We start from the raw sequence: 24,279 nt of genomic DNA, 5'->3' as shown, positions 1-24,279 counted from the left end.
AGAGGTGCTCCAGCCCTCTGATCGTCTTAGTGGCCCTCCTCTGGACCCTCTCCAACAGGTCCATGTCCTTCTTATGTTGGGAGCTCCAGAGCTGGATGCAGTACTGCAGGTGGGGTCTCACAAGAGCAGAATAGAGGGGGAGAATCAAATTTCAGATGCTCTTAAGCCCACTGAGCAGTAACACTTTAGGATACACCTTGATGCACATAGTGAAGCTGACTTCAGAATGCACTTTAAGTTCATCATATGCTTCCCTGATGCACTAGAGACTTTCTTCAAAGGGATCTGCTTATTTTAGAAGCATCCAGATTTTCCAAATATAGGGAAGTCCAGCGGCATGTATTATACAAAAGTGGCCCCAGTTAGGCTGCCAAACATCTGGAAGTTCTGGAAAAATATAAAAGCAAAATCTCTCTAGTTCCATAAAGACAAGATTTTCAAGCAGAACAAAAGAGAGGGAAAAAAAAAAAAAAAACAACAAACATGCCTGAAGAGGCCTGGACAATGGAAGGCCTGATAAGCTTGGCCTAGTAAGTGATGGTTTCTGCTGCTGGTGGCATTCAAGAATTCTCAATCTGGGAATTCTTGGCCTAAGTTAAGATCCCTGTTGGTTAAGCAGATAAAAATTTTGACAGTAAGGAACAAAGGGAGTTTACTGCATGAACGGCAATTTGTAGAGGAGAAACACTATGTTAAGCTCTCCACACATTTGTTCCATTTATTATTCCAATGAGCTACATAATAAAAAATTTTAAACTCAATTAGCAACAAGTAAATTTTCTCAAATTTCATTATAATGCCAGGTGTAAAATATCCCTTGAAAAAGTTATAAAATTAAGACATTCACATGAGACTTCCACATAGGAAGTTTCGGAAATAGAATCTGATCAGGATTTTCACTGAGAATTAGACATATCGTATCTCTTGTTTGAAGAGTTAGTTAATACCCATCATTCTCTGTGGTATTCTCTGGAAGATCAAATAGTTCCACAGGGCCTTTTTGTTCTTCCTCTTTCAATCTCTCTTTTCCAAACTCTGAAGGATAAATCTACAAATACAACAACATGAAAGGAAATTTTTAACTGCACCAGCTAAGAAAACATATCTCACCAAGTCTTTCTGACTTTATCTTTTTTTCTCTAAAATCAGTAAAGGGATCGATTCCATAAACTTTAATACCCTCTTGATTTTAATTTACAGAAAAGACAGTAGAATAAACAAACTGCCTGTTAGGAATATTTTGAGACAGATGAAGAATAACAGGAACTCTGAATCCATTCATTTCAGTGCGGCCCTTTTCAGAAAGGAGTATTTGATCTAACTGCACCACATACATGCCCATTGCTGAAAAGCACCACATGTTTATTTCTAAAACAGCAAGTTAAACTGCAACACAGTTTCTCATTTACCATGTTAATGTCTCTTTTGGTTCTTCTACAGAAATGTCTTACTTTTTTCATTCTTATTTTATAGTTTTTTTAACAGTAAAAGCCACTACTCCTTTTAGAAATCAGGTCTTACCTTGACAGAAAATACTGTTCCTCCTTTGGGAGTGAAAGAATTAAATAGAGCCAGTAAATCCTTAGCCTTCAACCTATCCCAATCCATATTACAAACTGCCAATCTACTTGTAATCTAAATGGAGAGGAGAAAAAGAAAAAGAACATAAATTGCATAGGTTTAATTCCTGGCTGCTTTGGGGAATACATAATTCTCTAGCAGTTAGCCTTGGTAAAAATCAGTGTCAGCAACAAACTCTCCTGAAAAAATAAAAGAAGTATTTTCCTCAAGACTTTATATCACTTAAACTAGCAAAGGTCAGAAGTAGCAATTACCAAAGCAGATAAAGAGGACATAAATAGTGAAGCACCACAGAATGGACTGCACCAATCACAGATTTAGGACTGCAATTACAGCATCAGCACTTAGGATTTTGTTATCATTGCACGGTTAGCCACAATAGCTACCAGTATCACAGTGCTGTACTAACACTAGAGTACTGTGATTTCTTACACACTAATTGTGCCAAGTTTTTAAGTCCTACTTTACCATTTAATTATTTCTTATTTTTTAAAGCGCAAGTTAAAAAGTTAAATTTCAAAAAGTGAAAAAAATTGCATAGTGACTAAAAGCAGTACAATTTAAATTCTGGAACTTCTGAAAAGCTCAGTTGTGTTTGTTCTTTCACTTAGCTTCTCTATCTATAGGTAAGCCACTGCTTCGAAGGAAAGGAAGACACCAGTGAAAACTGCAAGTCTCTCATCCTCAACCAATTTCATCATCATGTGCATTCTGTAACTAAAAGGCTGAAAAATCTTTATGAAAAATACTTTCAAATAACATTTCAGAGATGAAGGTCTTTAATGAAGTCCGAACAGTGTACATTTCTGAGTTTGTCATGTAGCAACTTTTCACATGCGTAAGTATTGTTACCTCATCTCCACGAGGGGCATCTTTATCCAGCTCACGCCATGAATGCTCTATCTCTGGCTCCTTTGGAAATAGTTCATTTAAATCCTCGTCCTCGTCTGAGCTTGTTTCAATGTTCCCTATGCCTCTAGCTAGATCAGGCCCATCATCACTTTCTTCATCATCTTCTGAATCACTGTCATCTTCACCTGTTTCCCCATCATCTTCTGGTTCCTCTTCCTCGCCTGTTTCCCCATCGTCTTCTGGCTCCTCTTCGTCTGATTCTGCATACTCAAAATCATCACTTGCAGAAATTTCTTCCTCTAATTGGCTCTTATTGGTATCACGTTGATCAAAAATGTCTGTGCATACAGTCACTGAAAGATAAACATCAGGTATCCATTTTTTTGTTGTAATTACATATGATCCTCTATAAAGAGGAAAAAGCCTCAGATTTACAGAACTCCCGAAATGCTTAACGATGCAGGAAAAAAATTACATCAGGGAAGTGCAAACAACATAAATCATCAGCATTGGCTTCACGTTGTCTAATCTATTGCTCTTTAGTCCCACAATTGTATTATTAACCTCAAACTCTGAGAACATACTATTCTGTTATTCTATTTATATGTATAGAGTCAACAGGTAGAAATTAGATTTGAATAATGTAAGCTGTATGCATGCACAAACAATATAAAGAAAGTTTTTCTTCAAGTCATCTGTTCTCTCTAATGCCCTCATATTAATGGCTTGGTGCTGCCATCCTTATGCTTTCAGTCACGAAGTGTTGGTATGTTGAAGCCTTCATGGTATCAAACCTTATACCTGATATTCAGTTTGATAAATAATGTATATGCTACTAAAAACCTTACTTTTCTAAACATCCTACCAACAATTTCAGCTCTAACAACTAAAAGGACACAGATGTTCACAATCTTACTGATTCTGTAAAGAGCCAACCAACTCTAATTCTTCAGCAACACCGAACCCAAGTCGCTCAGCTATTCTATGACTGATCTTGCAAAAGATTTTCTGTGAATAAAACAAAAGCAACAACGTCCAAGTAAACAGTCAAATTCTAGTTGTTATTTGAACAACTAACCTGATTCTTTTATTTTTCCTCCTAGAGAGTCGTCCCTCTTGGAAGCTTTAACTGATTTAGTACCAGTTAGTTGTGAAGCCTTTTGCTTGTTTTGAATCAAAACTGATCTTCCACCTGATGCATCTCCTTGCTTGTTGTCCTCTTTGTGTAAAAGGCCCTTGTTTCCCCAAAAGCAATCAATTTCTGTTGCTGTTTCCTCAGAGTCCTCTTTTAAGTTGAATTTAGATGCAATTTTTCGTCCTTTATTTTTCAGGTCATCTAGTTCTGTCACTGCTTTGCATGTTTGGTCCACCCCTTGTTTGTTTATTTTGTTCTTATCCCTAGGGAGACCATCAGCAAGTAATTTTGCAGAATCTGCTTCTCCTTTAAGCTTAGATTTTTTTTTCTTTTTTTTCTTTTCAGTATGTTCTTTACTATCATTTTCTGAAAGATCAGTGTCAGATTCTGACAGGGCATAAAATTTCCTCAGGTTCTCCGTAGATGTATAGTTAACAGGGCGACCTCTTTTATCCACTGTATATTTCAGCTTAAATTTCTTGTCATGAAACATAGCTCGGAATCGTTTATCAATCTTGATTTTCCGCTCTTTTTCTGGCATCTCCCAAAATCTGGGATCCCTAGCAACACAGCTAAACCGCCCATCACGCAGTATTTCTTCTTGGGATGACATTTTTGATGCTGTTGAAGACTTAGACATCTACAATATGGGAAAAAAAACCAAAACCACTTCTGATTAAAAGATACTGATTAACATAGACTTCAATACATAATTGAAAAAAATTAAAGAATTAAGAAAAGCTAGATTTCTAGCTTATACCAAGAAAGTTCTTTCCAAAAGCGTATATGGCAATTTAAATGAGTCATAAATAACCCTGTAACTACTACAGCCTTGACCACACATGTTAGCTTCCGCCGATAATGGATACACAGCTATGAAGACCATACCGGCTGCAGATACAGCCTTAAATGATCCCCTATCAATCCCTAAGAGAGTTCCACTGTCAGCCAGACCTCAGGCTTGTACGTCCCACATTTTAAACCGCTAGTTAGGAACAAAGTCAAGCAAAAGCGTGAGCGTTTTGGCGAGCTCGGGCCAGCGCCACCGGCAGCTCCGGCGCAGGCAGTCTCAGCGCGGCCCAGGAACATCACAGCCTTCCCCGCGGCGGCCGCTGCGGCTTCCCGCTCCCTCCCTGACCCCAGCGACAGACGAGGCCCCGCGGAACCGCCCCAGTGAGGAACTCGCCCGCCTGACCCCGACCCCGACCCCGACCCCGACCCCGACCCCGACCCCGACCCCAGCCCCAGCCCCAGCCCCAGCCCCAGCCCCAGCCCACCGACCGTTAACGACTGCGGCCTCCTCACCGCCCGGCCACGCTCCCCCACGCCTAGGCTCACAACACACCGCTTCCGGCGGCACTATGGCGCCCGCGGCGGGACAAACCTCTTTCAACCAGTCACACGGCGCCACCGACGGAAGGCAGGTGGTGCGGAGGTAGGGCGCATGCGCATAGGAGAAGGCGAGCCGGCTGGCTCTAGGGGGCGGCTGGTTGTTCCCGCGCATGCGCCGGGTGCGCAGGGAAGGCGATGGGTGCTGCGGCCGTTGGGTTGCGAGCCCTGAGGGGATCCGGTCGCCTTGTCCTGCGGGTGGGCTGGGCCTTCGCCTTGTCAGGGCGAGCTACTGCTGCCACCACCGCTGCTTCTCCTCCCGCCGGCCCTTCGTCGGGCTCGGGAGCGCTGAGCCCCTTCGACCGGCAGTTGAAGCGGAAGCAGAAGAACTGGGCGGCGCTGCAGGCCGAGCCCGCCAAGTGTGACTACCTGCGGGAGGAGGTGCGGGGTGGGGGGGCATGACTGGGGCCGTGGAGCGGGGAGGAGCTGCTGGAGGCGTGGGCGATGCCCCCACGGCCCTGACCGGCGGCCTTTCCCCCTAGGTCGGCAGCAGGATAGCGGACCGGGTGTTTGACATCCTCAGGTAAGTCTCACCGCGGGGGTGGAAGCGGGGCGCGGCCCCGTAGCCCGCACGGGCCCCTGCAGCTGTGCAGGGTGACGGTCGGGGGACGGGTGACCCTCGGGGAGAAACGCTGGCTTGTGAGCGCCTTTCTCTGTGCTTGCTCGTAGCGGTAACCACGGAAGGATGCTCGGTGTGCGTAGTTCGAAAAGGCGTTTGTAAATGAGCAGGCAAAACTTAATATAGTCTTAAAACTTAAAGCGTTTTAAGTCTTGATTACGTTTTATGTTGCTACGCTTGTCCTTTAGAACGTTTCCTCTTGCTTTGGATGTTGGCTCTGGAAGAGGTTACATAGCTCAACATTTGACCAAGGTACTGGCTCTGGAAAGTGTTTAAAATAAATACATATTTATACCCCTGTTTTCAAATAGAGTTTTGTTGTCAGAGTCTTGATGAGGTAACTTCTTTTTTTTTCCTGTCATATCTGCAGCTATAGTTTAAAGACATGCATTATGCAGGCTGTTACTCTGTTGTCACTGAAGACCAGACAGGCAGTAGTGTGAGGGAAGTTCTCTGCTGTGTCACAGTTAACCTGTAGTCTTCAGTAGGGATATGATATTTTTTATCAATCTTTATTGAACTCACTTCTAAACAGTGAACAGTTTACCTTTCATGAACTGGCTGTTAATCCACGATTTGTATCGGACTGAGCTTATACCTAAAAATGCAGAATGTGTTTTCTGTTACTGCTTTTACCTTAGGTGTTCTCCCTGGGAGCAATTAATAAGTAATGTGCTGAGGGAAAAATGCTTTCTCCTTTACATAAAGCTTTATCAAGTTTTAAGAAGATTGCTTCCAACTTATATAAATATGTGTAAGCATTCAAAGAAATTACTAATATAATCTTGTAAAACAACTCAAATATTTGACAGACTTTTAACATTCTTTTTCAGGAAACCGTTGAAAAACTTATTCAAGTTGATATAGCAGAGAACGCTTTAGTAAGTAGCTTTCTGAATGCTAACGAGCTTCAGTTCCATAATACAGGAAAGCAGAAGGGAGTTTCTGATGTTTTTCTTCTAACCCAACATTAGAAAAATGCTGTAGAATCTGAAATCCCTACGGTCAATGTTGTAGCTGATGAGGAATTCCTTCCTTTCAAAGAAGATACGTTTGATCTTGTTGTTAGTAGCCTAAGGTATGCATTAATCATTTATTTACATTTTATTTTTTGGTTAAAGATGTTGAATAACGATGCTTGAGAGTAAGAAGATTAAAAAAAGAGAATAAGTAGTTCATTAAACAGCAGTACGTCATGCTGCATGAAATGTACTTGCTTATTTAGTATGAGTTTACATTAGGAAAAGCTGCTGTTCTGATGGTTCTTGTTCGTTTGTTTTCCTTCAAGGCATATGTAGCTTCTCTCTTTCCTGCGTTTTCACTGACTAGTTAGCAGAACTTGCATCTTCTCAGCTTCAAAAAAACTATTTGTGTGAACATTAGTTTCTATTCATTATCACTTTTAGACAGGCATTTCAGAACGTTTTCAGCTTGAGAAACTAATTTGTTGCTTTGGCGTCTGAAACATGCTTAGATAATGTAACTTTTTTTTTTAATTCCCTGTGTTTTATTTAGTATGCCATTAAAAAATGTACACTTTTGTTATTTCAGTTTACATTGGGTGAATGACCTTCCTAGAGCTTTTAGAGAGGTAAGAAACTGGTTTCTAATACTAAAAATCAACACTTGCCGTTACTTGAATTCAGAGTGCTCTGTATTTCCAGGTCCTCCTTAAATAGGAGGCACAAAAATAGCTCTTGTTGCACACAAGTATTTTTTGCAGTATTTTTGGCAGTTTGAGGAGCATCAGTTGATACTTCTTTACAATCACAAATCAATTTGTAATAAATAACTGTGAAACAAGTTTGAATAATATTCTATAGTCTCAACAGCTGAGATCATGGTAACTAATGTAAACTGAGGCAATGCTATTGATTTTATTATGTGTTAGCTCTTACTACTTGTAGTACAAGAGTTTTCTAAATCTAGCTTCTCCAGAACTGGTGTATTATTATATTATTTTTCTGTCTCAGCTATTTATTTTTAAATACAACTCTAATCAAAGAAAGGCTTTTTGATTTTTTTTTTAAGTGAACCAAATACTTGTTAGGGACAGAAAATGGAAACTGTTACTGAAAAAAATTAATTTTGGATTCTTTCAGCTCCTTTCTACAGCTGAAAACTTTTTTCAAATCAACTGACTTGGGAGCAAGAAATATTTTAACCATTTTTAAAATTTATTTGAAATTGGTCAGCCATTACAGTGCTATTCTGTCATATGTTGGTATGAATTGGAGTACCCTGCTGTTACGGAAATAATGAAAGTAGAAATCGGAATACCTTAAGTACTTAAAAAAAATAAATTGGAAAGAAATGTATCATCTTCTCTGGATTTAAGTGTTCTGTGGAGTATCAAATATTTTTACCTCCACAGTAAAAATAACTGACACATTATAATGTCCCACAAAAGTGAGAGAACTGGTTTTCTTGGCCAACTTTCAACATGAATGCTCATTTCCTACTTTGGGACTGCTGGCTTTAACTCATGGAAACTGCTGTCAACTGCTTAAATTTCTTACCTGTAAATTAAAGGCTTCTTCTATTAGCATAGAAAAGGTAGCTTGAGTAATACTTAATTAAAAACCGGTTTAAAACATTTTCATTTCAAATCAGTATGGTAAAGTCTTTGAAACTTTTGCTGTCTTGTTAGCATGATTACGTAATGTGGCTCTTCTCAATATCTAAACCAGAGATCATTACCAGTTCGTAAGGAAAAAAAGAAAGCATGAATGTGTTGACCTTCTCAGTAGGAAGGGGGCTAGGACTTACTGGAGAAGAAAGCAGCTTGGCAGCCTTGGTGTTTGAGTCATGATATTGCTCTTCTGGTGAGTTAAAAATAAGTAAGGGTAGACATAGTAAGAATTGCATTATTCTATTGTGCGTTCAGAAGTGCGAAGATCACTATTGGTAACTAAGGCCTCCATTTATCTTAAATCAAGCCATTAAGAAGTATTTTTGCTGCCCTCACCTGAGAAAGTAAGCAGAAGCTATCTTAATCCACCCTGTTTTCAGGAGTAAATTAATAGAGGATATTGTTTTAGGATTATTCCACTGAAAATAGTTTTACCCTAGATTTCCACAGTGCATTTTGTATTTCCTGACTGTAAATGTAATTTCTGAGGATTTACTCCTTCTTAAGAACAAATAGTCTCTTTTCAGACAGATTTTATCTTGCGGTGTTACAAAAGCTGTGGTGCAGCTTGCTTTGCAGAATACAATCAATATTAAAAGTATGTTACAACTATTACAACAATTGCTTTTAAGAGCATTAAAAAAAAAAAAGTCCCAAGAAGTTCTTCGTTACATGGGCTTAATAACAAAAAACATTAATTTATTTTTGTTCTGTGTTGTAGATTCACCAAGTTCTTAAGCCAGATGGAGTATTCATTGGTGCAATGTTTGGAGGAGACACTCTGTATGAGCTTCGCTGCTCTTTGCAGCTAGCAGAATTGGAGAGAGAAGGGGGATTTTCTCCTCACGTATCACCGTTCACTGCTGTCTCTGATTTGGGACATCTGCTATCAAGAGCTGGCTTTAACACCCTGACTGTGGTAATTACAAATAAGAGAACGATCCAGAACATCAGAGCTGCTGATGTATAAAAAATACTATTTACGAATGTATTAGTAATGTACTGCTTCCTTCTGCATGTTGTGCACCTTGCTGAATAAGTTTCTGAAATAGCCTGGACTGCCTCTGTTCTCAGTTTCACTGTGATTAATGAAAACAGCTGAAGTGTATCTTTGGCTAGCAGCCCAGAAGAATTTGGATGGTCTTCTTGGAGAAATGTCAGAGAATATTAGACCTGCTTGAAAAAACTTCAGACACTGCTGTTTCTTCTAAAATGAAGAAAATAATGGCGTTTAAATTAAAATTTGATTACATTTGGGCTACTAAACAAAACTTTTTAGAAATGTTAAGACAATATATTCTTCTGAGAAATACACCATTTGAGCAGAAGTGGCAGATGAAGTCTGTTAACAGCTCTGAAGGCTCGCATGATGCTGCTGTTTTAGCTTGACATGCTTTAAAACTAAGCTTTTCAATTCTTTCAGGATACTGATGAAATTCAGGTCAACTACCCAGGGTTGTTTGAGGTTATGGAAGACTTGCAAGGCAAGTATACAGAAAACATTTATTTTTCCACAAAGTATATAACTGATGCAGACACAGAAGAGTTTCACTGTGTGTTTCTTAACTCCAAATCATAGAATGGTTTGGATTGGAAGAGACCTTTAAAGGCCATCTAGTCCAACCCCCCTGCAAAGAAGCAGGGACATCTTCAACCAGGTCAGGTTGCTCAGACCCCCGTCCAACCTGACCTTGAATGTTTGCAGGCAACTTGTTCCAGCGTTTAACCACCCTCGTCGTAAAATACTTCTTCCTTGCAACTACAAATAAATCATGCTTCCACTGCTACAATAAGCTTTATTTATTACTTTTTTTTCTGACCTCTAGTGAGTCAGGAGATTATGCCAGTCAGGAGATTTGTGTTGGGAAGCAGAAGTCAAAGATTTGCTACTTCATGGCCTGCCACAATTTTTCTACTTCCCTTGTATTCCCATTCTTTGTGAGCCTGTACAGTGTAAGGTGCTGAAAAGCCCTGAAAGGGAGACAGAAGTATATATCCCACATAGTAACTTTGCTTGTAAGCCTCCCTGCATATCAGGACATTCAGGGAACTGCTTTGGAGTGAGAATAAATAGACCCTCAAATGGAGTCTGCTGAGGAATGCAAAAAACAATTTAGATGCTTAACAATTCATTTAGTATTTTGATTGTGTTTGCCATGGATTGTGTAGTAGTCGTTAATATACAGTCAGTTCTTATTTACAGAGATATTCAGTACATCTTCTTACTCTGGATCAGCTGCTGTTGTTTAGAGTAATTCTTTAATGAAAATAAAACTTTTAATTCTCTGCAGAAGCATTCAGATGCAGTAAGTGATGAAAGAGATTAGAATTGTGGTTTTATTTCTTATTAAAAATATCTTACAATAGTCATTTGATGCTTATCTGTTTTAAAAAAAAATACGTATGAGTGGTGTGTCTGAGTAAACACTTTGTACTTGTGCTTAAAATAAATTATACCTGAAAAAGAAAACCTAAATGTTTGAAGACTCAAACTGAAGAAGTAATAATTTTAAATCATTCCTAGCAATACAAACTGTGAATTCCAAAGTGTTGTCATTAAAAGGCTTGGATTCTTATACGTAAGAAACTCACCTAATTATTTGTGGTATGTTGTTTTTGCTTACAGTGAGATTCAGAGGATTTTATACTTATTCTGGTTTAGTAAAAATCTATCATTAGTGCATGACATTTAACTCATGGCATATGCTATATCTTTTTTCTTAAAGCTAAAACATATTTTTAGGTATGGGGGAGAGTAATTGTTCTTGGAATAGAAAGCCGCTGCTACACAGGGACACAATGTTGGCAGCTGCTGCAATATACCGAGGTAAGTGTTGGAGAGGTAATGAGTTAATCTGAAATGACTTTTGGAACGTATTTTCTATGTCTTTGACCTCTGTGTAAAAAAGAAAAAAAAAAATAAAACAAAAAAAAACCCCAAACCAACCAATTCCACACATTTTGGAGTAGAACAAAATACCATTATTGTACAGGTATTTTTAACCTTAATTGTAATGACAGGATTTGAACTATGTTGATGCACTGGCGTGAGTTATTTTTATTATCCCAAATATTTCACCAAGAGTCATTATGATGAATATGCCATAGTTAGTTCTGATGTTCTGAGAACTAATTACTTCCTAGAACTGATGTTCTGTGTACCCTTTTTTCTTTTTCTTTCCCTTCCTGCCCTAACAGAAATGTATGGAAATAGCGATGGCTCAGTACCTGCCACATTTCAGATCTACTACATGATTGGCTGGAAATTCCATGAATCACAGGTAAAGTGAAGCTGAACTGTTTTCTGTTTGAAGGCACTTTTAAAATTACTGACGCTTTAAAGGCTTTTACAAAATATTTTTACTTAAAATTAGCCCTATTTATTTTTTTTCTTCTTTTTTTCTTAGGCAAGACCAGCCCAGAGAGGTTCTGCAACAGTTTCACTTGGAGATCTGACAAAAATACATGGACTCCTTTCAAGAGGAAAAAAATAGTTCTTTATCAGAAGTAATAGGTGTTTGGAACCTTCTATAAAACGTCTCATTGCACATAGTCTCCTTGCGCTTATTTTGTGACGACATTCTGAAATTGCAGTCATCTGCACACAGCAGAGGTTTTTGTGGGGTTTTGATTAAATTACTATTAAATTAACTTTTGATTAAATTATTATTCTCAATTGTAATGCCTGTTCCAGCATTTCAGAAGCACACACTGCTCCAGGTGTGCTTTGCAAGTCTTCAGTGTATATCACCTTGCATTGCTTTAGAATTATTCCTAAGGGATGGTAGGTCATAATACTCGGTGGCAAGTGTATTTTTAAGACATAGTACTAGAGAAAATACCAGCAAATAACAGATCTAAGTTAGTATGTTTTCTTGTGGGTTGGAAGTTATGGGTAAAAAGTTACTGTCAGCTATTCTTGAAATTTGAATGTTTGACTTGCATATGAGGAAGTGGTTAAGTAAGTTCTGTATTACAAAAATATCTCAGGTTGCTACTCTTCACCTACAGCCCTCAAATTCAATTACTTTTCCTTCCTACTTTTCTGAAGCTAGAAACATTTCTGAACAGGAATGGTCGAGCTCAGCCATAAGGAGACTGGATGCTTTAACAGAATGTAGCTTTAACAGAATGTACGTATCATGATTTGACTTAATTTTCTGAGAGGAGCAGCAAGCAGAAGAGTCACCTAGCACTCAGATGGATGAGTAAATTTCAAATTAACTAATTAGTTTAGAATTGGTACTCCTACTGCGTTCCAAGGCATTTTTTAACCTGTTCTTTTATCTCACAACATCTGGAAAATGAAAGCTGGTACTTTGTTAATTAAAAATTATATTTGCATGTTACTTTCTGCATTTCACCTATCAGAGGCTGAAAAGCAGGAAGAATACTTTTTTTTCTCCATATCTGTGATATGGAGCTATGACTTTTCCTGTATATGACTGCATTACCAAAAATTGATATTAGTTACAAATATGGCCCACTAACCTGAGGTGTTTAGAAAAAATAACCCAGCCAATGATTTTACTTGATTATATTACTGCTAGAGAATGGTAGAAAGGAAAAGCATGAAGAATATATAATCTGGTATATCATTCAGTCAGTCTTTATCATTGTATCTAGGTGTTGTATAAGTACTGGTGAAACTGAAGTTTCTCTAGTCTTGTTTTGAGAAGATTTATCCAGCAGATGGAGTTTAACAGAATGATATGGCACAGACCAAATAAGCAAGGTAGACAGAAGCCTTCATATTCTGTCAAGGATTATTGAATTATGATTGAAAGACTAATACAGATATTAAAGTTACCTCCTACTGCTTAATCAAGACTCAATTTTCAAAATAACAGAAATGCTGTTTAAAATGAAACTTTTCAGCTGACTACAAGATCGGTTTAGGGGCCTAATTTGGGAGTTTATTTTCTCTACCAGGCTTTGACTGTAAATAAGAAATGGACAGAGAAGATAAAAGTTGTCCTGATAAGGAGGGAAGGAATCTTCTGTCCTGCTTTTGCTTACAAGCCTGATCCATAGTTATTGAAGGGGAATAAGTTAATTTTTCATTTTCCTTAGAAAAGAAGAGTAATCTTCCTGGAAAAAGGTAGAGAGGCTGTAAGTGGTCTGATAAGCTTTATAGCCCTTAATGTTAAGACTAAATCTAAAAGAAGAGCTTATTTATCTGAAAGCCTTAATTTTTTTTCATATTACATGAGTGGACTTAATACAGGACACTGAATCTCTCTATGGCTCATCTCTCTCTTTAATAAAATTCACTTGTTTCAAGGGGGAACTCTACTTTCTCAAATGTAGGTTTCTCTGAAGTGTCAAATGACTGTGTAACTTTATGCATTTTTGCTTTAGTAGGTTAATTTCCAGTCACTTGAGCTGATGGTTGTGACTCAGATGTGTTAAGGGAATGAGGAGGTGGAATGTGCTGGGTAAACTTTAATTGGAGAAGTGCCGCTACTGTGCTTGTTTCAAGCACTTGGTAAAGTTACGGAGAAAAGGAAGGATTTCCGGTTCTTTGATTCCATATTCCAAGGATGGAATATATAAACGGGTATAGGTAAGAATGTGGTTGTTAATGGGGGAGGGTACCTTCTGGACAGGGAGATAACAGTATGATTATTTATTGGCCTCTGAGACATGTTTGGAGTAGACTTATTTCCACTTTGGGAAAGGATTCAGGTTCATGAACCCAAAGCATTCGTAAGTGTCAGGAAGCGTTTCCCTGCAGCTCCCTGCAGAGAGTTAGTGTATCTTCACAAATATAAAATTACCTTGTCTGTGCACTCCTTGCTGGTATTTTCTACTGGACAGCTTGGCTTGGTTACACTAGCTTTCCTAGGTCTCTGAACAGTCACCTAGAGAATTTTAGAAATCTTGAGCATGGAAGTCGGACTCCCTTAGCTGTAAGAGGGTCCAAGTTAGATGTTACAGTACTGAGTACTGCAGCCAGCAAATGCCTCTGCACACCTATCTTTTGAGATTCTGCTTTTGAGTATTGCTGAATAACCCACTTTGTTTAACTGTACTGTAAATATTATTTGTTTTCTATCAGTTAACCATCTTGAAAACACATCAACATGACTTAGTAAGCATAACACTTGAGATGAATTTACAAATGAATCTTGGCATAAGACAAATGTATTTAAAAACTGCAATTTTAAATGCCTGCACCCTGCATGTTTAGTTTCAAACTCTAGTTGATTAGCTGCTTTGTCTTGTGTTCACAAATAGCCTGTTAATGCAGTGGGAAGTTAAGTAGAAGCCAGCATTTGTTAATGGATGCTTAGAACAGACGCAGTCAGACATTTTAAATTATTCTAACCAAGCAATAATTCTAATTTATTTCTAAAGATAGAATTATAACAGCCCAATTACCTAGTTTTCTCACGGACTATAATGAGTACAGTTAGCATAAAATTGCTCTATAAATTTAATGGGTAATTTCTTGTTGTGTGGACATTGAAAACACTAGCAAAAATGTGGCAAGCCATGTTGGAGTCTATGTAATAACTTGCTCCCATTGGATGCTTCCTTGAAAAAATGCATTACTGTAAAATAACTATCAAATATGTTCCTACAGGGAGTTCTGAAAGTATTGGCTCAAACAGGGATGGCAGCAGAGTTGAAAGCTCCTTCAAGAAAAAAAACTTACTTTTTAAATCTGGGTTAGCAGTAGGGTGTTTTAACATGGTATTAAGACTGTAGCTTCAAACTTGTAATATATGTCAGGATGTGGCTAGAATCAGGCCGTTTCTGTATGTACAGCCTCATAAGAATAGTTGGATCAGTTCTTCTAAATGTAGAATATACACATAAATGATAAAAAATTACATGTTAATACTCTACTGAAAGGGCAAGGGGGTGCTGGAGTCCCATAGCTGAAACAGATTCTCAAACCGCGGTTCAGGCAGTTGCTGTTGCACGCAGGTGTCAGCAGTTGTGCAGTTCCTTGGATGTAACCAGGTGTGGGGCACTTCAGAATTTCTAGCTTTCCAAGTTTTCAAAGTATACTTGCATGATGGACTCCTGATTTCACCTCTCTTATGCAAGCAGGCATTACTGGAAAGGGGGATGGATGTAAGAGACTTCTCTATTGTGGGCTTCTCAATCATGAAGATGCTTTAATTACTTCAACAGGGGGTTCCATTTTAAAACTACTTTTATTACATTAAGTACAATGAATAAAATCATAACTGCAACTGTGAAACATGTTCAGGAAGTTTATTTCTTGTTCATTAGAACAGCAACTTAGACTTTCCTAGGGATCCATGCTTTTTCCTACCTGATAATTTTGTACAGCACGCTTGCCTGCCTTCCTCTCTTGCCTTACAGGGCTAGCTGAGCAATAGAATAGCGTCGCTGGTCCTGGACTGGTAGGTCACTATTGTAATCTGTGGCTAGCAGCCTGCCAAACAAAACAGGCAATGTCTTCAATTTACTTATTTGTAGGTCCATTAAAAGATGTATCTCTAAATTTCTAGGATTTAACTCAGGCAAATGTGTGAGGGATTTCGATGACGGTCCGTGTAGGGCCACTGTGGGAAATTACAAGCTTAAGAGAGCGGGTTGTGGAGTACCACAGTGTCCCAACTATGGGCCATGCGGTGGCATGTGTGAGGGATTTCAGTGATGGTCTGTGTAGGGCCACTGTGGGGAAACTGCAAGCTGCACACAGCTGGGAGAACGCGACCTTGGAGAGGGGAGCTAGGAGAGTTGTTATCTCAGAGAGGGGAGCTGGAAGGGTTGTTATTGAGCAGGATGTTGCTGCTATCCGGGAGCCGCTGTTAGCCAGCAGGGCACGTACTTGGCAGGCCTTGCTGCATGTGCTGGCCACGCGTGCACCAACACCTGGCCAGTACTCTTCCACTGAATCTGCTGAGGGGATAAAGAGGCAGCTCAGAGCGGAGAGAGTGAGAAAGGACCCAGAGCACACTACGAACAACAGGGGACGCCCTGAACGTGCCGTGCCTGCCTCCCTTCTCTGCTGTGACCCCGCTGGTCATCATCCTCCTGCTCGGCGGTGTCTCTGGCTTAGTTGGGGTGGTAAGACTCTCATAAAGGGAAAACAATACGCTGGTAACTGCTTATGCTAGTAAACGCTTATGCAAGGCTATAGTAGAGCAATAAATACTGTTGTGCTTTTAAATATCATATGCTGGGTGACCTTTGTGCATAGGAATCCTACGAACCGGTTACAACAAAGTAAATTATTTTCTTAAAATGTATTCTTTGCATACATTATAGAAATAATATGATTTTTCAGTTTCCCAAGTATGTAATGTCGGATATTCATATTGGTCTCGCATTAACAAATGCATTCCAGATTAGGCCCAAAGAATTTTAATTCTGTGGAACTTCTAACTTTAGTTTATTCAAGAAAAAAAAAAAAAAAAACTTTAAAATTTTTTTTTAGTTCCTGAACTGCATGTGAACCCCTCAGTGAGGGGAGAAGAGCATGGAGCAGTCCATCGCTGGCCTCCATCAAACTGAGCTGTACTCTGCTGCAATATAAATTCTTGTGCAGGAGAACTGTATTCAGGTCTTTTGTTCACAGAGGGTCACTGAAAAGGTAAGTCAAAGTTTTAAATAAATCTTTTTAGAAAGCGTATTTATATCTTATCCAGTAAATCGGTGCATCTCTCTTCACTAGTAGCTAAAGACTAAAGATCTTAATCAAGTGGAAATTAAAACATATCTTCCTTCTGTAAAATGCTTTGGGACTGACAAAATAGAAGTAGATGTAAGCATAAAGCAGAGCCTTGTTTCCCAAGGGGTCTCAGATGTAAAAAATGGACACACGGGCAAGTTTGGAAGCTTTCTGCAAGGTCAGCTAAGTAAGGCAACATTATTGTTTGTAAGAATATTTCTGTTGCAGTCCAATACTTGATTTTGCTCTTCTGTGATGTTTTGGGGTTTTTTTTGGACAGGTTTTCACCGTCTATTGGAAGTAGAACACTTGTGCTTTGTAATGAATGTAAATCTCTGTTGAAATATACCTCATAGGTCTGTGCTGTGTCAATACTGTCTTTCACTTGCCTTCTCTTATATAACAGAGAAAATACTACTAAAGGGGGGAGAAAGTTACTAAATCCTATACACAACTTTAACTTTTAATTGAAAATGATAACGTGGTTGATGTTACAGAGATACTGATTGGGAAAGATGCTGCAGTGTTGCAGTGATGGGGACATTACAAGAATCTAGGTTGGTGTAACTCAGGTTAGAACTTTTCCATAGAGTCATTCTCACAGTTTCTGGGTTGGAGACGAGTTACGGCTCAAGATTTGCAATGTAAACCCTGGCACATTGCTGTACATGCGAGAAATGCTTTTCAGGCAACAGTCAGCATTCACAGTAGGGATCTACAGTCACACCCATCAACCACTCATTGAATGTCCCACATGGATCTGATCTTCGTGTTTTCCTGGTAATCATATTTTCAGCAGTGTTCTTATGGAACTGACTCTCTGAGCATACTTCATTAAAAAACAAACAAACTCCAATACAATACCATTAACTGACAAAATTTTTTAATAAATGTTGTGCCTGTGAAGAAAACCATTTAACAGTAATGAGGACATTAAAAGCCATTATTCCATGGGTCACATACCATTTGCATTTTAGTAAACATGAATCTTTCATTTTTTAGTAATGTATTTTGCAGAAATATAGAATGTGATTACTCTTTTAGTGTCTATATTTCCAGTTACTGTCACATTAACTTGTTTTGCAGTTTGTCCAGCTCTGTAGAATACAACTAACTGTATATTGCTACTTATATTTAATTTTTTCCTCAAAAGACAAAAAGGCAAAATTATCTCTAAACTAAAGTGTGAAAATCCCCGTTCTGGTGAATTTCACTCCACAGTGCAGTATAAATTAACCACAGCAGAATGAAGTTTGTGATGGAAAAGAAATGTAACTTGAAAATGTACAGCTGCAGTAAGTGAAGGTGTGTGATAACCATGAAGACCTGGCTTTTTCACTAAGAACTAGAACAGCAAAACAAGAGAAGGAAACTAAGGAAAGACAGCTCACAAGTTGTATATATTGAAGTTCACATTCAAAACTAAGACATAAAGGTATTACCAACTCAAGATTAAAGAAAATTAAAAAGTCATATTTTCTTGAATTTTATTTAATAATTTAGAATTTCAAATGTATTTTTCCATTTCACCTTTACATGCCCTGCCTTCCTTTTTATATACTGTAGACAACTCTCTGTCAGTTTTTCATTTTCAAGCTGTGTTGCTTTGAGGTATTCAATCATAAATCACGATGGTGTGTTTCTTTCTATTTACCAAATGAAAGAGTGCACGTCATTTCTGTATTGAATGACAAGTTAGGTTGCCACAAATGTTTTGGCTTAAGACCTTGACATTCATTCCCTCTCCACAGACATTTCTGTCAGGAAAACTCAATTGTTTGAGCACTCATGGAGGGTAAATGCAAGAAGTGTGCCAGTATGACTAAAGCAAATTCACTGAAAAATGTAAGAAGAAAAAAGATAAAAAGTGAGGATGCATGGCTACACAACTGGAATGTGGTTAGACATGGAAATAAGCCTTACAGCTGACTTGAGCTCAGGTATTTTTATTACTTATGCAGAAATTAGTTGCATAGTTGCATATATAATCTGACAGTATTGACATGAGCCTGGCTGGAACAGATCTGGAACTCAGACCTCCAGATTACAGAGTTATTGCAATCTGTGTTTTCCTTTGTATGGACTTGTTACTGTTTTTTAAAACTGGTGTTTGTTAAGATATGCTACTCTGAAAGGGAATAAAGCGTATAGCTACAAACAGTGATGCTGGCATTTATGGCCAGTTGTTCTGGTTTTGTTAGTGAGGGGGGGCCTAAGGTGGTAGCTTCTGTAGGAAACTGCTAGAAGTTGCTCCCCTTTGTTCAGTGGACTCGGCCGGGCCTAGGGCGGAACTGCTGCTGGCCAAGGCCGAGCCAATTGGTAGCAGAATGTCCCGTGATAACGCCTCTGCGATAACGTATTTAAGTAGGGGAAAACAGGAAAAAGAGGAGGAGAAGATGTGAAGCAGCTGAGCGGGGGGCAGAGAGGGGGAGGCGCGAGCCTCATGGGCCTTGCAGACCTCACCCTCTGGCCTCCCGCCGGGCAGCCGACTGGGCCCAACTCGGCCCGGCCTGGCTGCAAGAAGTGGAGAGGAGATGAGAAGTGAATGAGATGTAAAAAAGATCCTGAGAGACACCTACCAGCCTGTTGTGAGGAACGGCTGCAGACACCAAGGTCAGTTCTGAAGGAGGGGGAGGAGTAATGCAGCTCCTGACCAAGATTCCCCTGCAGCCTGTGGTGACGACCATGGTGGAGCAGGTTGTCCCCCTGCAGCCCATGGAGGTCCACGGAGGAGCAGAGATCCACCTGCAGCCCGTGGAGGACCCCGCACCGGGGGAGGTGGATGCCTGAAGGCAGCTGTGGCCCGTGGAGGGCCCGCTGGGACAGCTGTTCTGGAGAGACTGCACCCGTGGAAGAGATGACCCACGCCGGAGCAGTTCCACGAAGGACTGTGGCCCGTGGGAGGGACCCCACAATGGAGCAGGGGAGGAATGTGAGGAGTTCTTCCCCCGACCATGAAGCAGCGGTGTGAAACAACGTATGATGAACTGACTGCAACCCCCATTCCCTCTTCCCCCCCCTGTGCCACTCGGGAGGGGAAGTTGGTAGAGATAATGTTAAGCTTGGGAAGAGGGAGGGGTGGGGGGAGGTTATCTTGTTCTCTGTCTCATTATCCTGCTGTTTGTAGTAATAAATGAATAGTTTTCCCCAAGTCGAGTCTGTTTTGCCCGTGACGGTAACTTTAAGGATTTTTCTCCCTGTCCTTATCTCAAACCTCGAGCCGTTTTTCCTTATATTTTCTCTCCCTGTTCTCTCAGAAGGTGGGGGGGAGTTGAGAGAGAGACTGCGTAGTCTGGTCCGATCGGGGCTGAACTACGACACCAGTATATAAAAAATGTCATTGTTCTAAGTGATCCTAGATGGTTACAGGGCTGGAAGTTTTGGTTTAAGGCAGCAGGCTCCTGATGAGTGTGCCTCTGCAAAGGAGGAGCAGGAGGCACAAAGAATTGAACAATGAATCTTACAGTCTGTTTGCCCCTTGTTGCTCAGGCTCTGAAGTGCAAAGCTTGCAAAGTGGCTTGAAAGTTTATGCTATATGGGTTTTTTTTTTTTATTTTTTTTCCTGAAATGCAATGAAAGTAGCTATCCAGAGCAGCATATTTGTTATAGTTGTGTATTCAGTCTGAAAGTAGAGGGAATTCTGAGGGGAAAGGCTTTGTTTTGGAACATGACTCAAGATAGCGTTTTTGCTGCTTCTTCTTGTTGCCCAGAATAAAAAAAAAATATATTATTAAACTAGTAACGTTTGCAGCTATGCTGGGGAAACTGTGTTGCTTTCATGGGATTGCACATGGGGAGAGGCTGTTCAGTAGGGCCTGTTGTGATAGGATGAGGGGTAATGGTTTTGAAATAGAGGGAGGTAGATTCAGATTAGATATTAGGAAAAAATTTTTTACAATGAGAGTGGTAGAACACTGGCACAGGTTGCCCAGAGAGGTGGTGGAGGCCCCATCCCTGGAAACATTCAAGGCCAGACTGGATGAGGCTCTGAGCAACCTGTTCTGGTTGGAGATGTCCCTGCTCCTTGCAAGGGGTTGGACTAGGTGACCTTTGAAAGTCCCTTCCAACTCTAACCATTCTGTGATTCTATGTGTAACTATTTAAAACACAAGGGAAAAAACTAAAAGTGGATTGAATCCCACTCCATTTATCATAGTTACATTAGCTCCACAAGGTTAACTGGAGTAAGGAGTCAGAAAATTCCCTTTAGTCACTGAATGGTAGGTAAAGCCAGAATACTAGAAGTGTATCTAGAGCACAACTGTGAATTCAAATTTTCTGGCTTTACAGTTCTGTTTTAAAGTGACTTCTCTGCCCTTGCAAATGGGTCTTGAAAGTGGATTAATATAAAAAAAATGAGAGGACAGATGGTTGAGACACACTAAAGATATGTCCATGTTCCCTATGTTCCTTAGAGAAAGGCAACTATGCTAGATTTTATTTAGTTGATGGTATAGGGATTACTCTGAAAAGATCCAATTCCCTTTTGACTCAATTTATTTAATACAGACTCTACAGTGATTACTTCATTTCTCAGGGAAATGCTAAGTGAGCATTGTCAAAGGGAGAGGATAGTGCATGGAGCATCAGAGAGCCGTAGAGCCGAAAGACTTTGAAACAATTGACTTTCTTGATGACACGTATTTCAGCACGTACCTGACCGTTGTAGCCACTGCATCCTCTATTTTAATTTTCCCTCATATGGGAGATTGTGCCTTGCCAAGCCTCTTGAATCATAATAATTAGCTGTAAAAATTCAAATTATCAATTACTGCTTTTTTCGTTATTGATTTTATATATGTTCAGCTTCACCATGGTCCCATGTTATTCAACACAAGAAGGACATGGACCAGTTGGAGAGGGTCCAGAGGAGGCCATGAAGATGATCAGAGGGCTGGAGCACCTCTCCTGTGAGGACAGGCTGAGAGAGTTGGGGCTGTTCAGCCTGGAGAAGAGGAGGCTCCGGGGAGACCTTATACCGGTCTTCCAGTGGCTGAAGGGGGCCTGCAGGAAAGACAGGGAGAGACTCTTCAGCAGGGCCTGTTGTGACAGGACTAGGGGTAATGGTTTTAAAATAGAGGGAGGTAGATTTAGATGGGATATTAGGAAAAAACTTTTTACAATGTGAGTTGTAGAACACTGGCACAGGTTGCCCAGAGAGGTGGTGGATGCCCCATCCCTGGAAACATTCAAGGCCAGGTTGGACGGGGCTCTGAGCAACCTGATCTGGTTGGAGATGTCCCTGCTCCTTGCAGGGGGTTTGGACTAGATGGCCTTTGAAGGTCCCTTCCAACCCAAACTATGCTATGATTCTATGAGTTGGAGTGGAGAACTCAGATGGCATCATAGACTAAACTAGAGCCCAAGATGTCAATTTAAGTAAGAGTCAGAGTTCTGAAGCTGAAAATGAGAAGCCTGAATGTGATGCGAAAGATAAAGGAATGACAAATCCAGGTGCCAAGGCCAGGGGAGAGTTAGCAGCTGTATTCCCCCAAAAAAAACCCAAAGAACACGGGATGACAAGCAGGAAAAGGGGAAATGTCAAAATTATCTGGTATGGTTTCAGGATCAGAGGGAGAGGAAAACAGATTTAGAGAACAACATGAAAGGAAAGCAGATAAGATTTAGCAATAGCTTAGCTAAAGGAGAAATAGGTTTGAGTGTTCTGATGATGGAAGAAAAGGAGGAGGTTGACAGAAGAGAAAGAGATCTAACAAACTTGAAACTTTTTTTTTTTGTTAGTTAGCTGGAGGTGACAAAGCACACCTTCAATTCTGCTGCTAAAAATGGGAGCTGGGAGTACAGCCAGCAGAGATTTAAATCACTCAAAGGCAAAAAATGACTTTTGGAAATATTGGAAATACTGAGAATAGGTGATGTCATTTAGGTGAAAGACAAAGTGCACTGAAAGAGCTCCCCTCAAGGCTGCAGGGAAAGGAAATTTGTATTTTATCAGCTTATTCAATGAGATTAAGTTGGAGGAGGCGGTGTTATTACTTCTCCTTTCTTCTTTGACATTATGTAGATTCATAGGTGCAATCACTGAAAAGATTTTTTAAAAAGTTATAAAGATAAGATTTGGACTTTTTCAGTATCTTCCGTGTCACTTGGATAAGTCGCACTTCAGTAAAGGAAAGGGAGAAGTACGCTGTAGATTCAAAAGGTTTAGAACTATTGGAGCAACAAGAATTACTTTGCTATACAAAACACTGTAATGTTTTGGAGACAGATTCACTGGAACAGGTTTGGTAGTGGAGAGGCTGAAAATGAGAGAAGAGTCAGTGTGGAGAGTAGTGTAGGCTGATTCTACTATATGTGAAATTCGAGGTAAGCTCGGTATTTCTGGGCACTATGAACAAAGTTGAGTTTTAATGCCCAAGAGGTGAGGGGAAAATAAATTTCCCCTCCCAGAGAGAATGTGGCTGCTTTTACCTGCCTGAGAAATAGTGAGTCTGCAGCCACTGTAGACAAGAAGTGAGATGCAGTGCCATGGCAACTGTTACAAGACCTAGGAAATCTGTCTCTCCTTGCCTTCTTAGGTTACATTTTTTCCTTCCCATTAGTCTGAAGGATTATTTTCTTTTCTCCCCTTCTGTTAATTGCTTGCTTTGCTAATAAGTGAATAAAAACGAGGAAAGATGTCCTACAACTTGTTAGACAAAGGTAAGAACATGCCTGCGGATGAAATCACTTGAGAACGCATCAACAGAAAAATTGACTGGTTTTAATGGGCAGATGAGAAGGCATCTTTCTGGTTGTGGAGAAAATATTTTATTACCTAGAAGGAAAAGTCAAGTCCAGCAGTAGGAGTTATTATTACATATTGATTTAAGGATACAGGTGAGGAAGTACTTAAGGATATCTGCTTCATGTTGGCAGCTTCATATGATACAGTCCATTAGTTTTCAAAGGCTCCAGTGGAGTCCTGTTTGCTTGAAAATATCTTGGAGTTTTTCATGTTGATTAGTAAAGCTTTTTGTGCCTAGGGTCTTGATGACTTCAGGGGCTTGATATCCATCTTTGTACTATCACCTCACAGGGGCATCATTCATAGTACTAAAGAAGCCTGAATGACTTCAGTAAAGGACCCAAAACACATTTAATCCCTGATTTCATAGAATCATAGAATAGTTTGGGTTGGAGTGGACCTTTAAAGATCATCTAGTCCAGTGCCCAAATTCTTTTTTGAGGTCTTGTCCTCTGTCTAGCAACAGCTCACAGATCTAAGAGCTCAGATAAAGAGAACCTACCACAGACCTTATTTGCAATGGTTAATTATTTTCACTTTCTAAAAAGGTGAGCCTCACCTTCAGCCTTGAATCTTGAGCTTCCAGCTGTTGAATGGATTATGGCTTGCCATCTAAGACTGTAGCCCTTCAGAGTCAAAACTTATCCAAGAGTGGATGGTGATCAAA

At 39.8% G+C, this 24,279-nt stretch overlaps 2 protein-coding genes across 3 annotated transcripts in view; one reads left to right on the top strand and one right to left on the bottom strand.

Annotated features, from left to right (window-relative positions):
- The window catches only part of ESF1 (ESF1 nucleolar pre-rRNA processing protein), a 33,496-nt gene extending 28,586 nt beyond the window's left edge, over window positions 1–4,910 (bottom strand). The window contains exons 1-5 of the mRNA XM_086743827.1: window positions 4,850–4,910; window positions 3,512–4,208; window positions 2,434–2,786; window positions 1,522–1,635; window positions 948–1,048 (exon numbers count right to left, since the gene is read on the bottom strand). Of these exons, the coding sequence (XP_086599953.1) occupies window positions 948–1,048; window positions 1,522–1,635; window positions 2,434–2,786; window positions 3,512–4,208 (1,265 nt within the window). The 5' untranslated portion in view covers window positions 4,850–4,910. The remainder of the gene's footprint in view (window positions 1–947; window positions 1,049–1,521; window positions 1,636–2,433; window positions 2,787–3,511; window positions 4,209–4,849) is intronic.
- A 168-nt stretch (window positions 4,911–5,078) lies between these two features.
- NDUFAF5 (NADH:ubiquinone oxidoreductase complex assembly factor 5) lies at window positions 5,079–11,754 on the top strand. Of its 2 annotated transcripts, XM_086743883.1 has the most exons (11): window positions 5,079–5,338; window positions 5,440–5,480; window positions 5,765–5,828; window positions 6,410–6,457; window positions 6,551–6,654; window positions 7,128–7,167; window positions 8,930–9,127; window positions 9,632–9,692; window positions 10,952–11,035; window positions 11,407–11,489; window positions 11,616–11,754. In XM_086743883.1, exons 1-11 carry the CDS (start codon window positions 5,096–5,098, stop codon window positions 11,700–11,702), a joined length of 1,053 nt encoding a protein of 350 aa, XP_086600009.1. In that variant the 5' UTR covers window positions 5,079–5,095; the 3' UTR covers window positions 11,703–11,754. The 2 variants fall into 2 exon arrangements, 1 of the variants encoding a protein (XP_086600009.1); XR_015258057.1 differs by lacking the exon at window positions 11,616–11,754 and having other exon boundaries at window positions 10,935–11,035.
- The last annotated feature ends 12,525 nt before the right edge of the window (window positions 11,755–24,279 follow it).

The sequence above is a fragment of the Chlamydotis macqueenii genome, chromosome 3 (assembly GCF_036417535.1).
Source record: "Chlamydotis macqueenii isolate bChlMac1 chromosome 3, bChlMac1.mat, whole genome shotgun sequence".
In the NCBI taxonomy this organism is placed as follows: Eukaryota; Metazoa; Chordata; class Aves; order Otidiformes; family Otididae; genus Chlamydotis; species Chlamydotis macqueenii.
The sequence above is the reverse complement of the archived record's forward strand: the minus strand, read 5'-3'. Positions and strand labels throughout refer to the sequence as shown.

Bases quoted from the DNA above. Each gene is read 5' to 3' on its own strand.
- NDUFAF5 (XM_086743883.1), top strand. From the start codon at position 5,096: ATGGGTGCTGCGGCCGTTGGGTTGCGAGCCCTGAGGGGATCCGGTCGC. The intron at 6,655-7,127 runs GTATGCATTAAT...TTGTTATTTCAG, and splicing joins CTTGTTGTTAGTAGCCTAAG to TTTACATTGGGTGAATGACC. The intron at 9,128-9,631 runs GTAATTACAAAT...CAATTCTTTCAG, and splicing joins GCTTTAACACCCTGACTGTG to GATACTGATGAAATTCAGGT.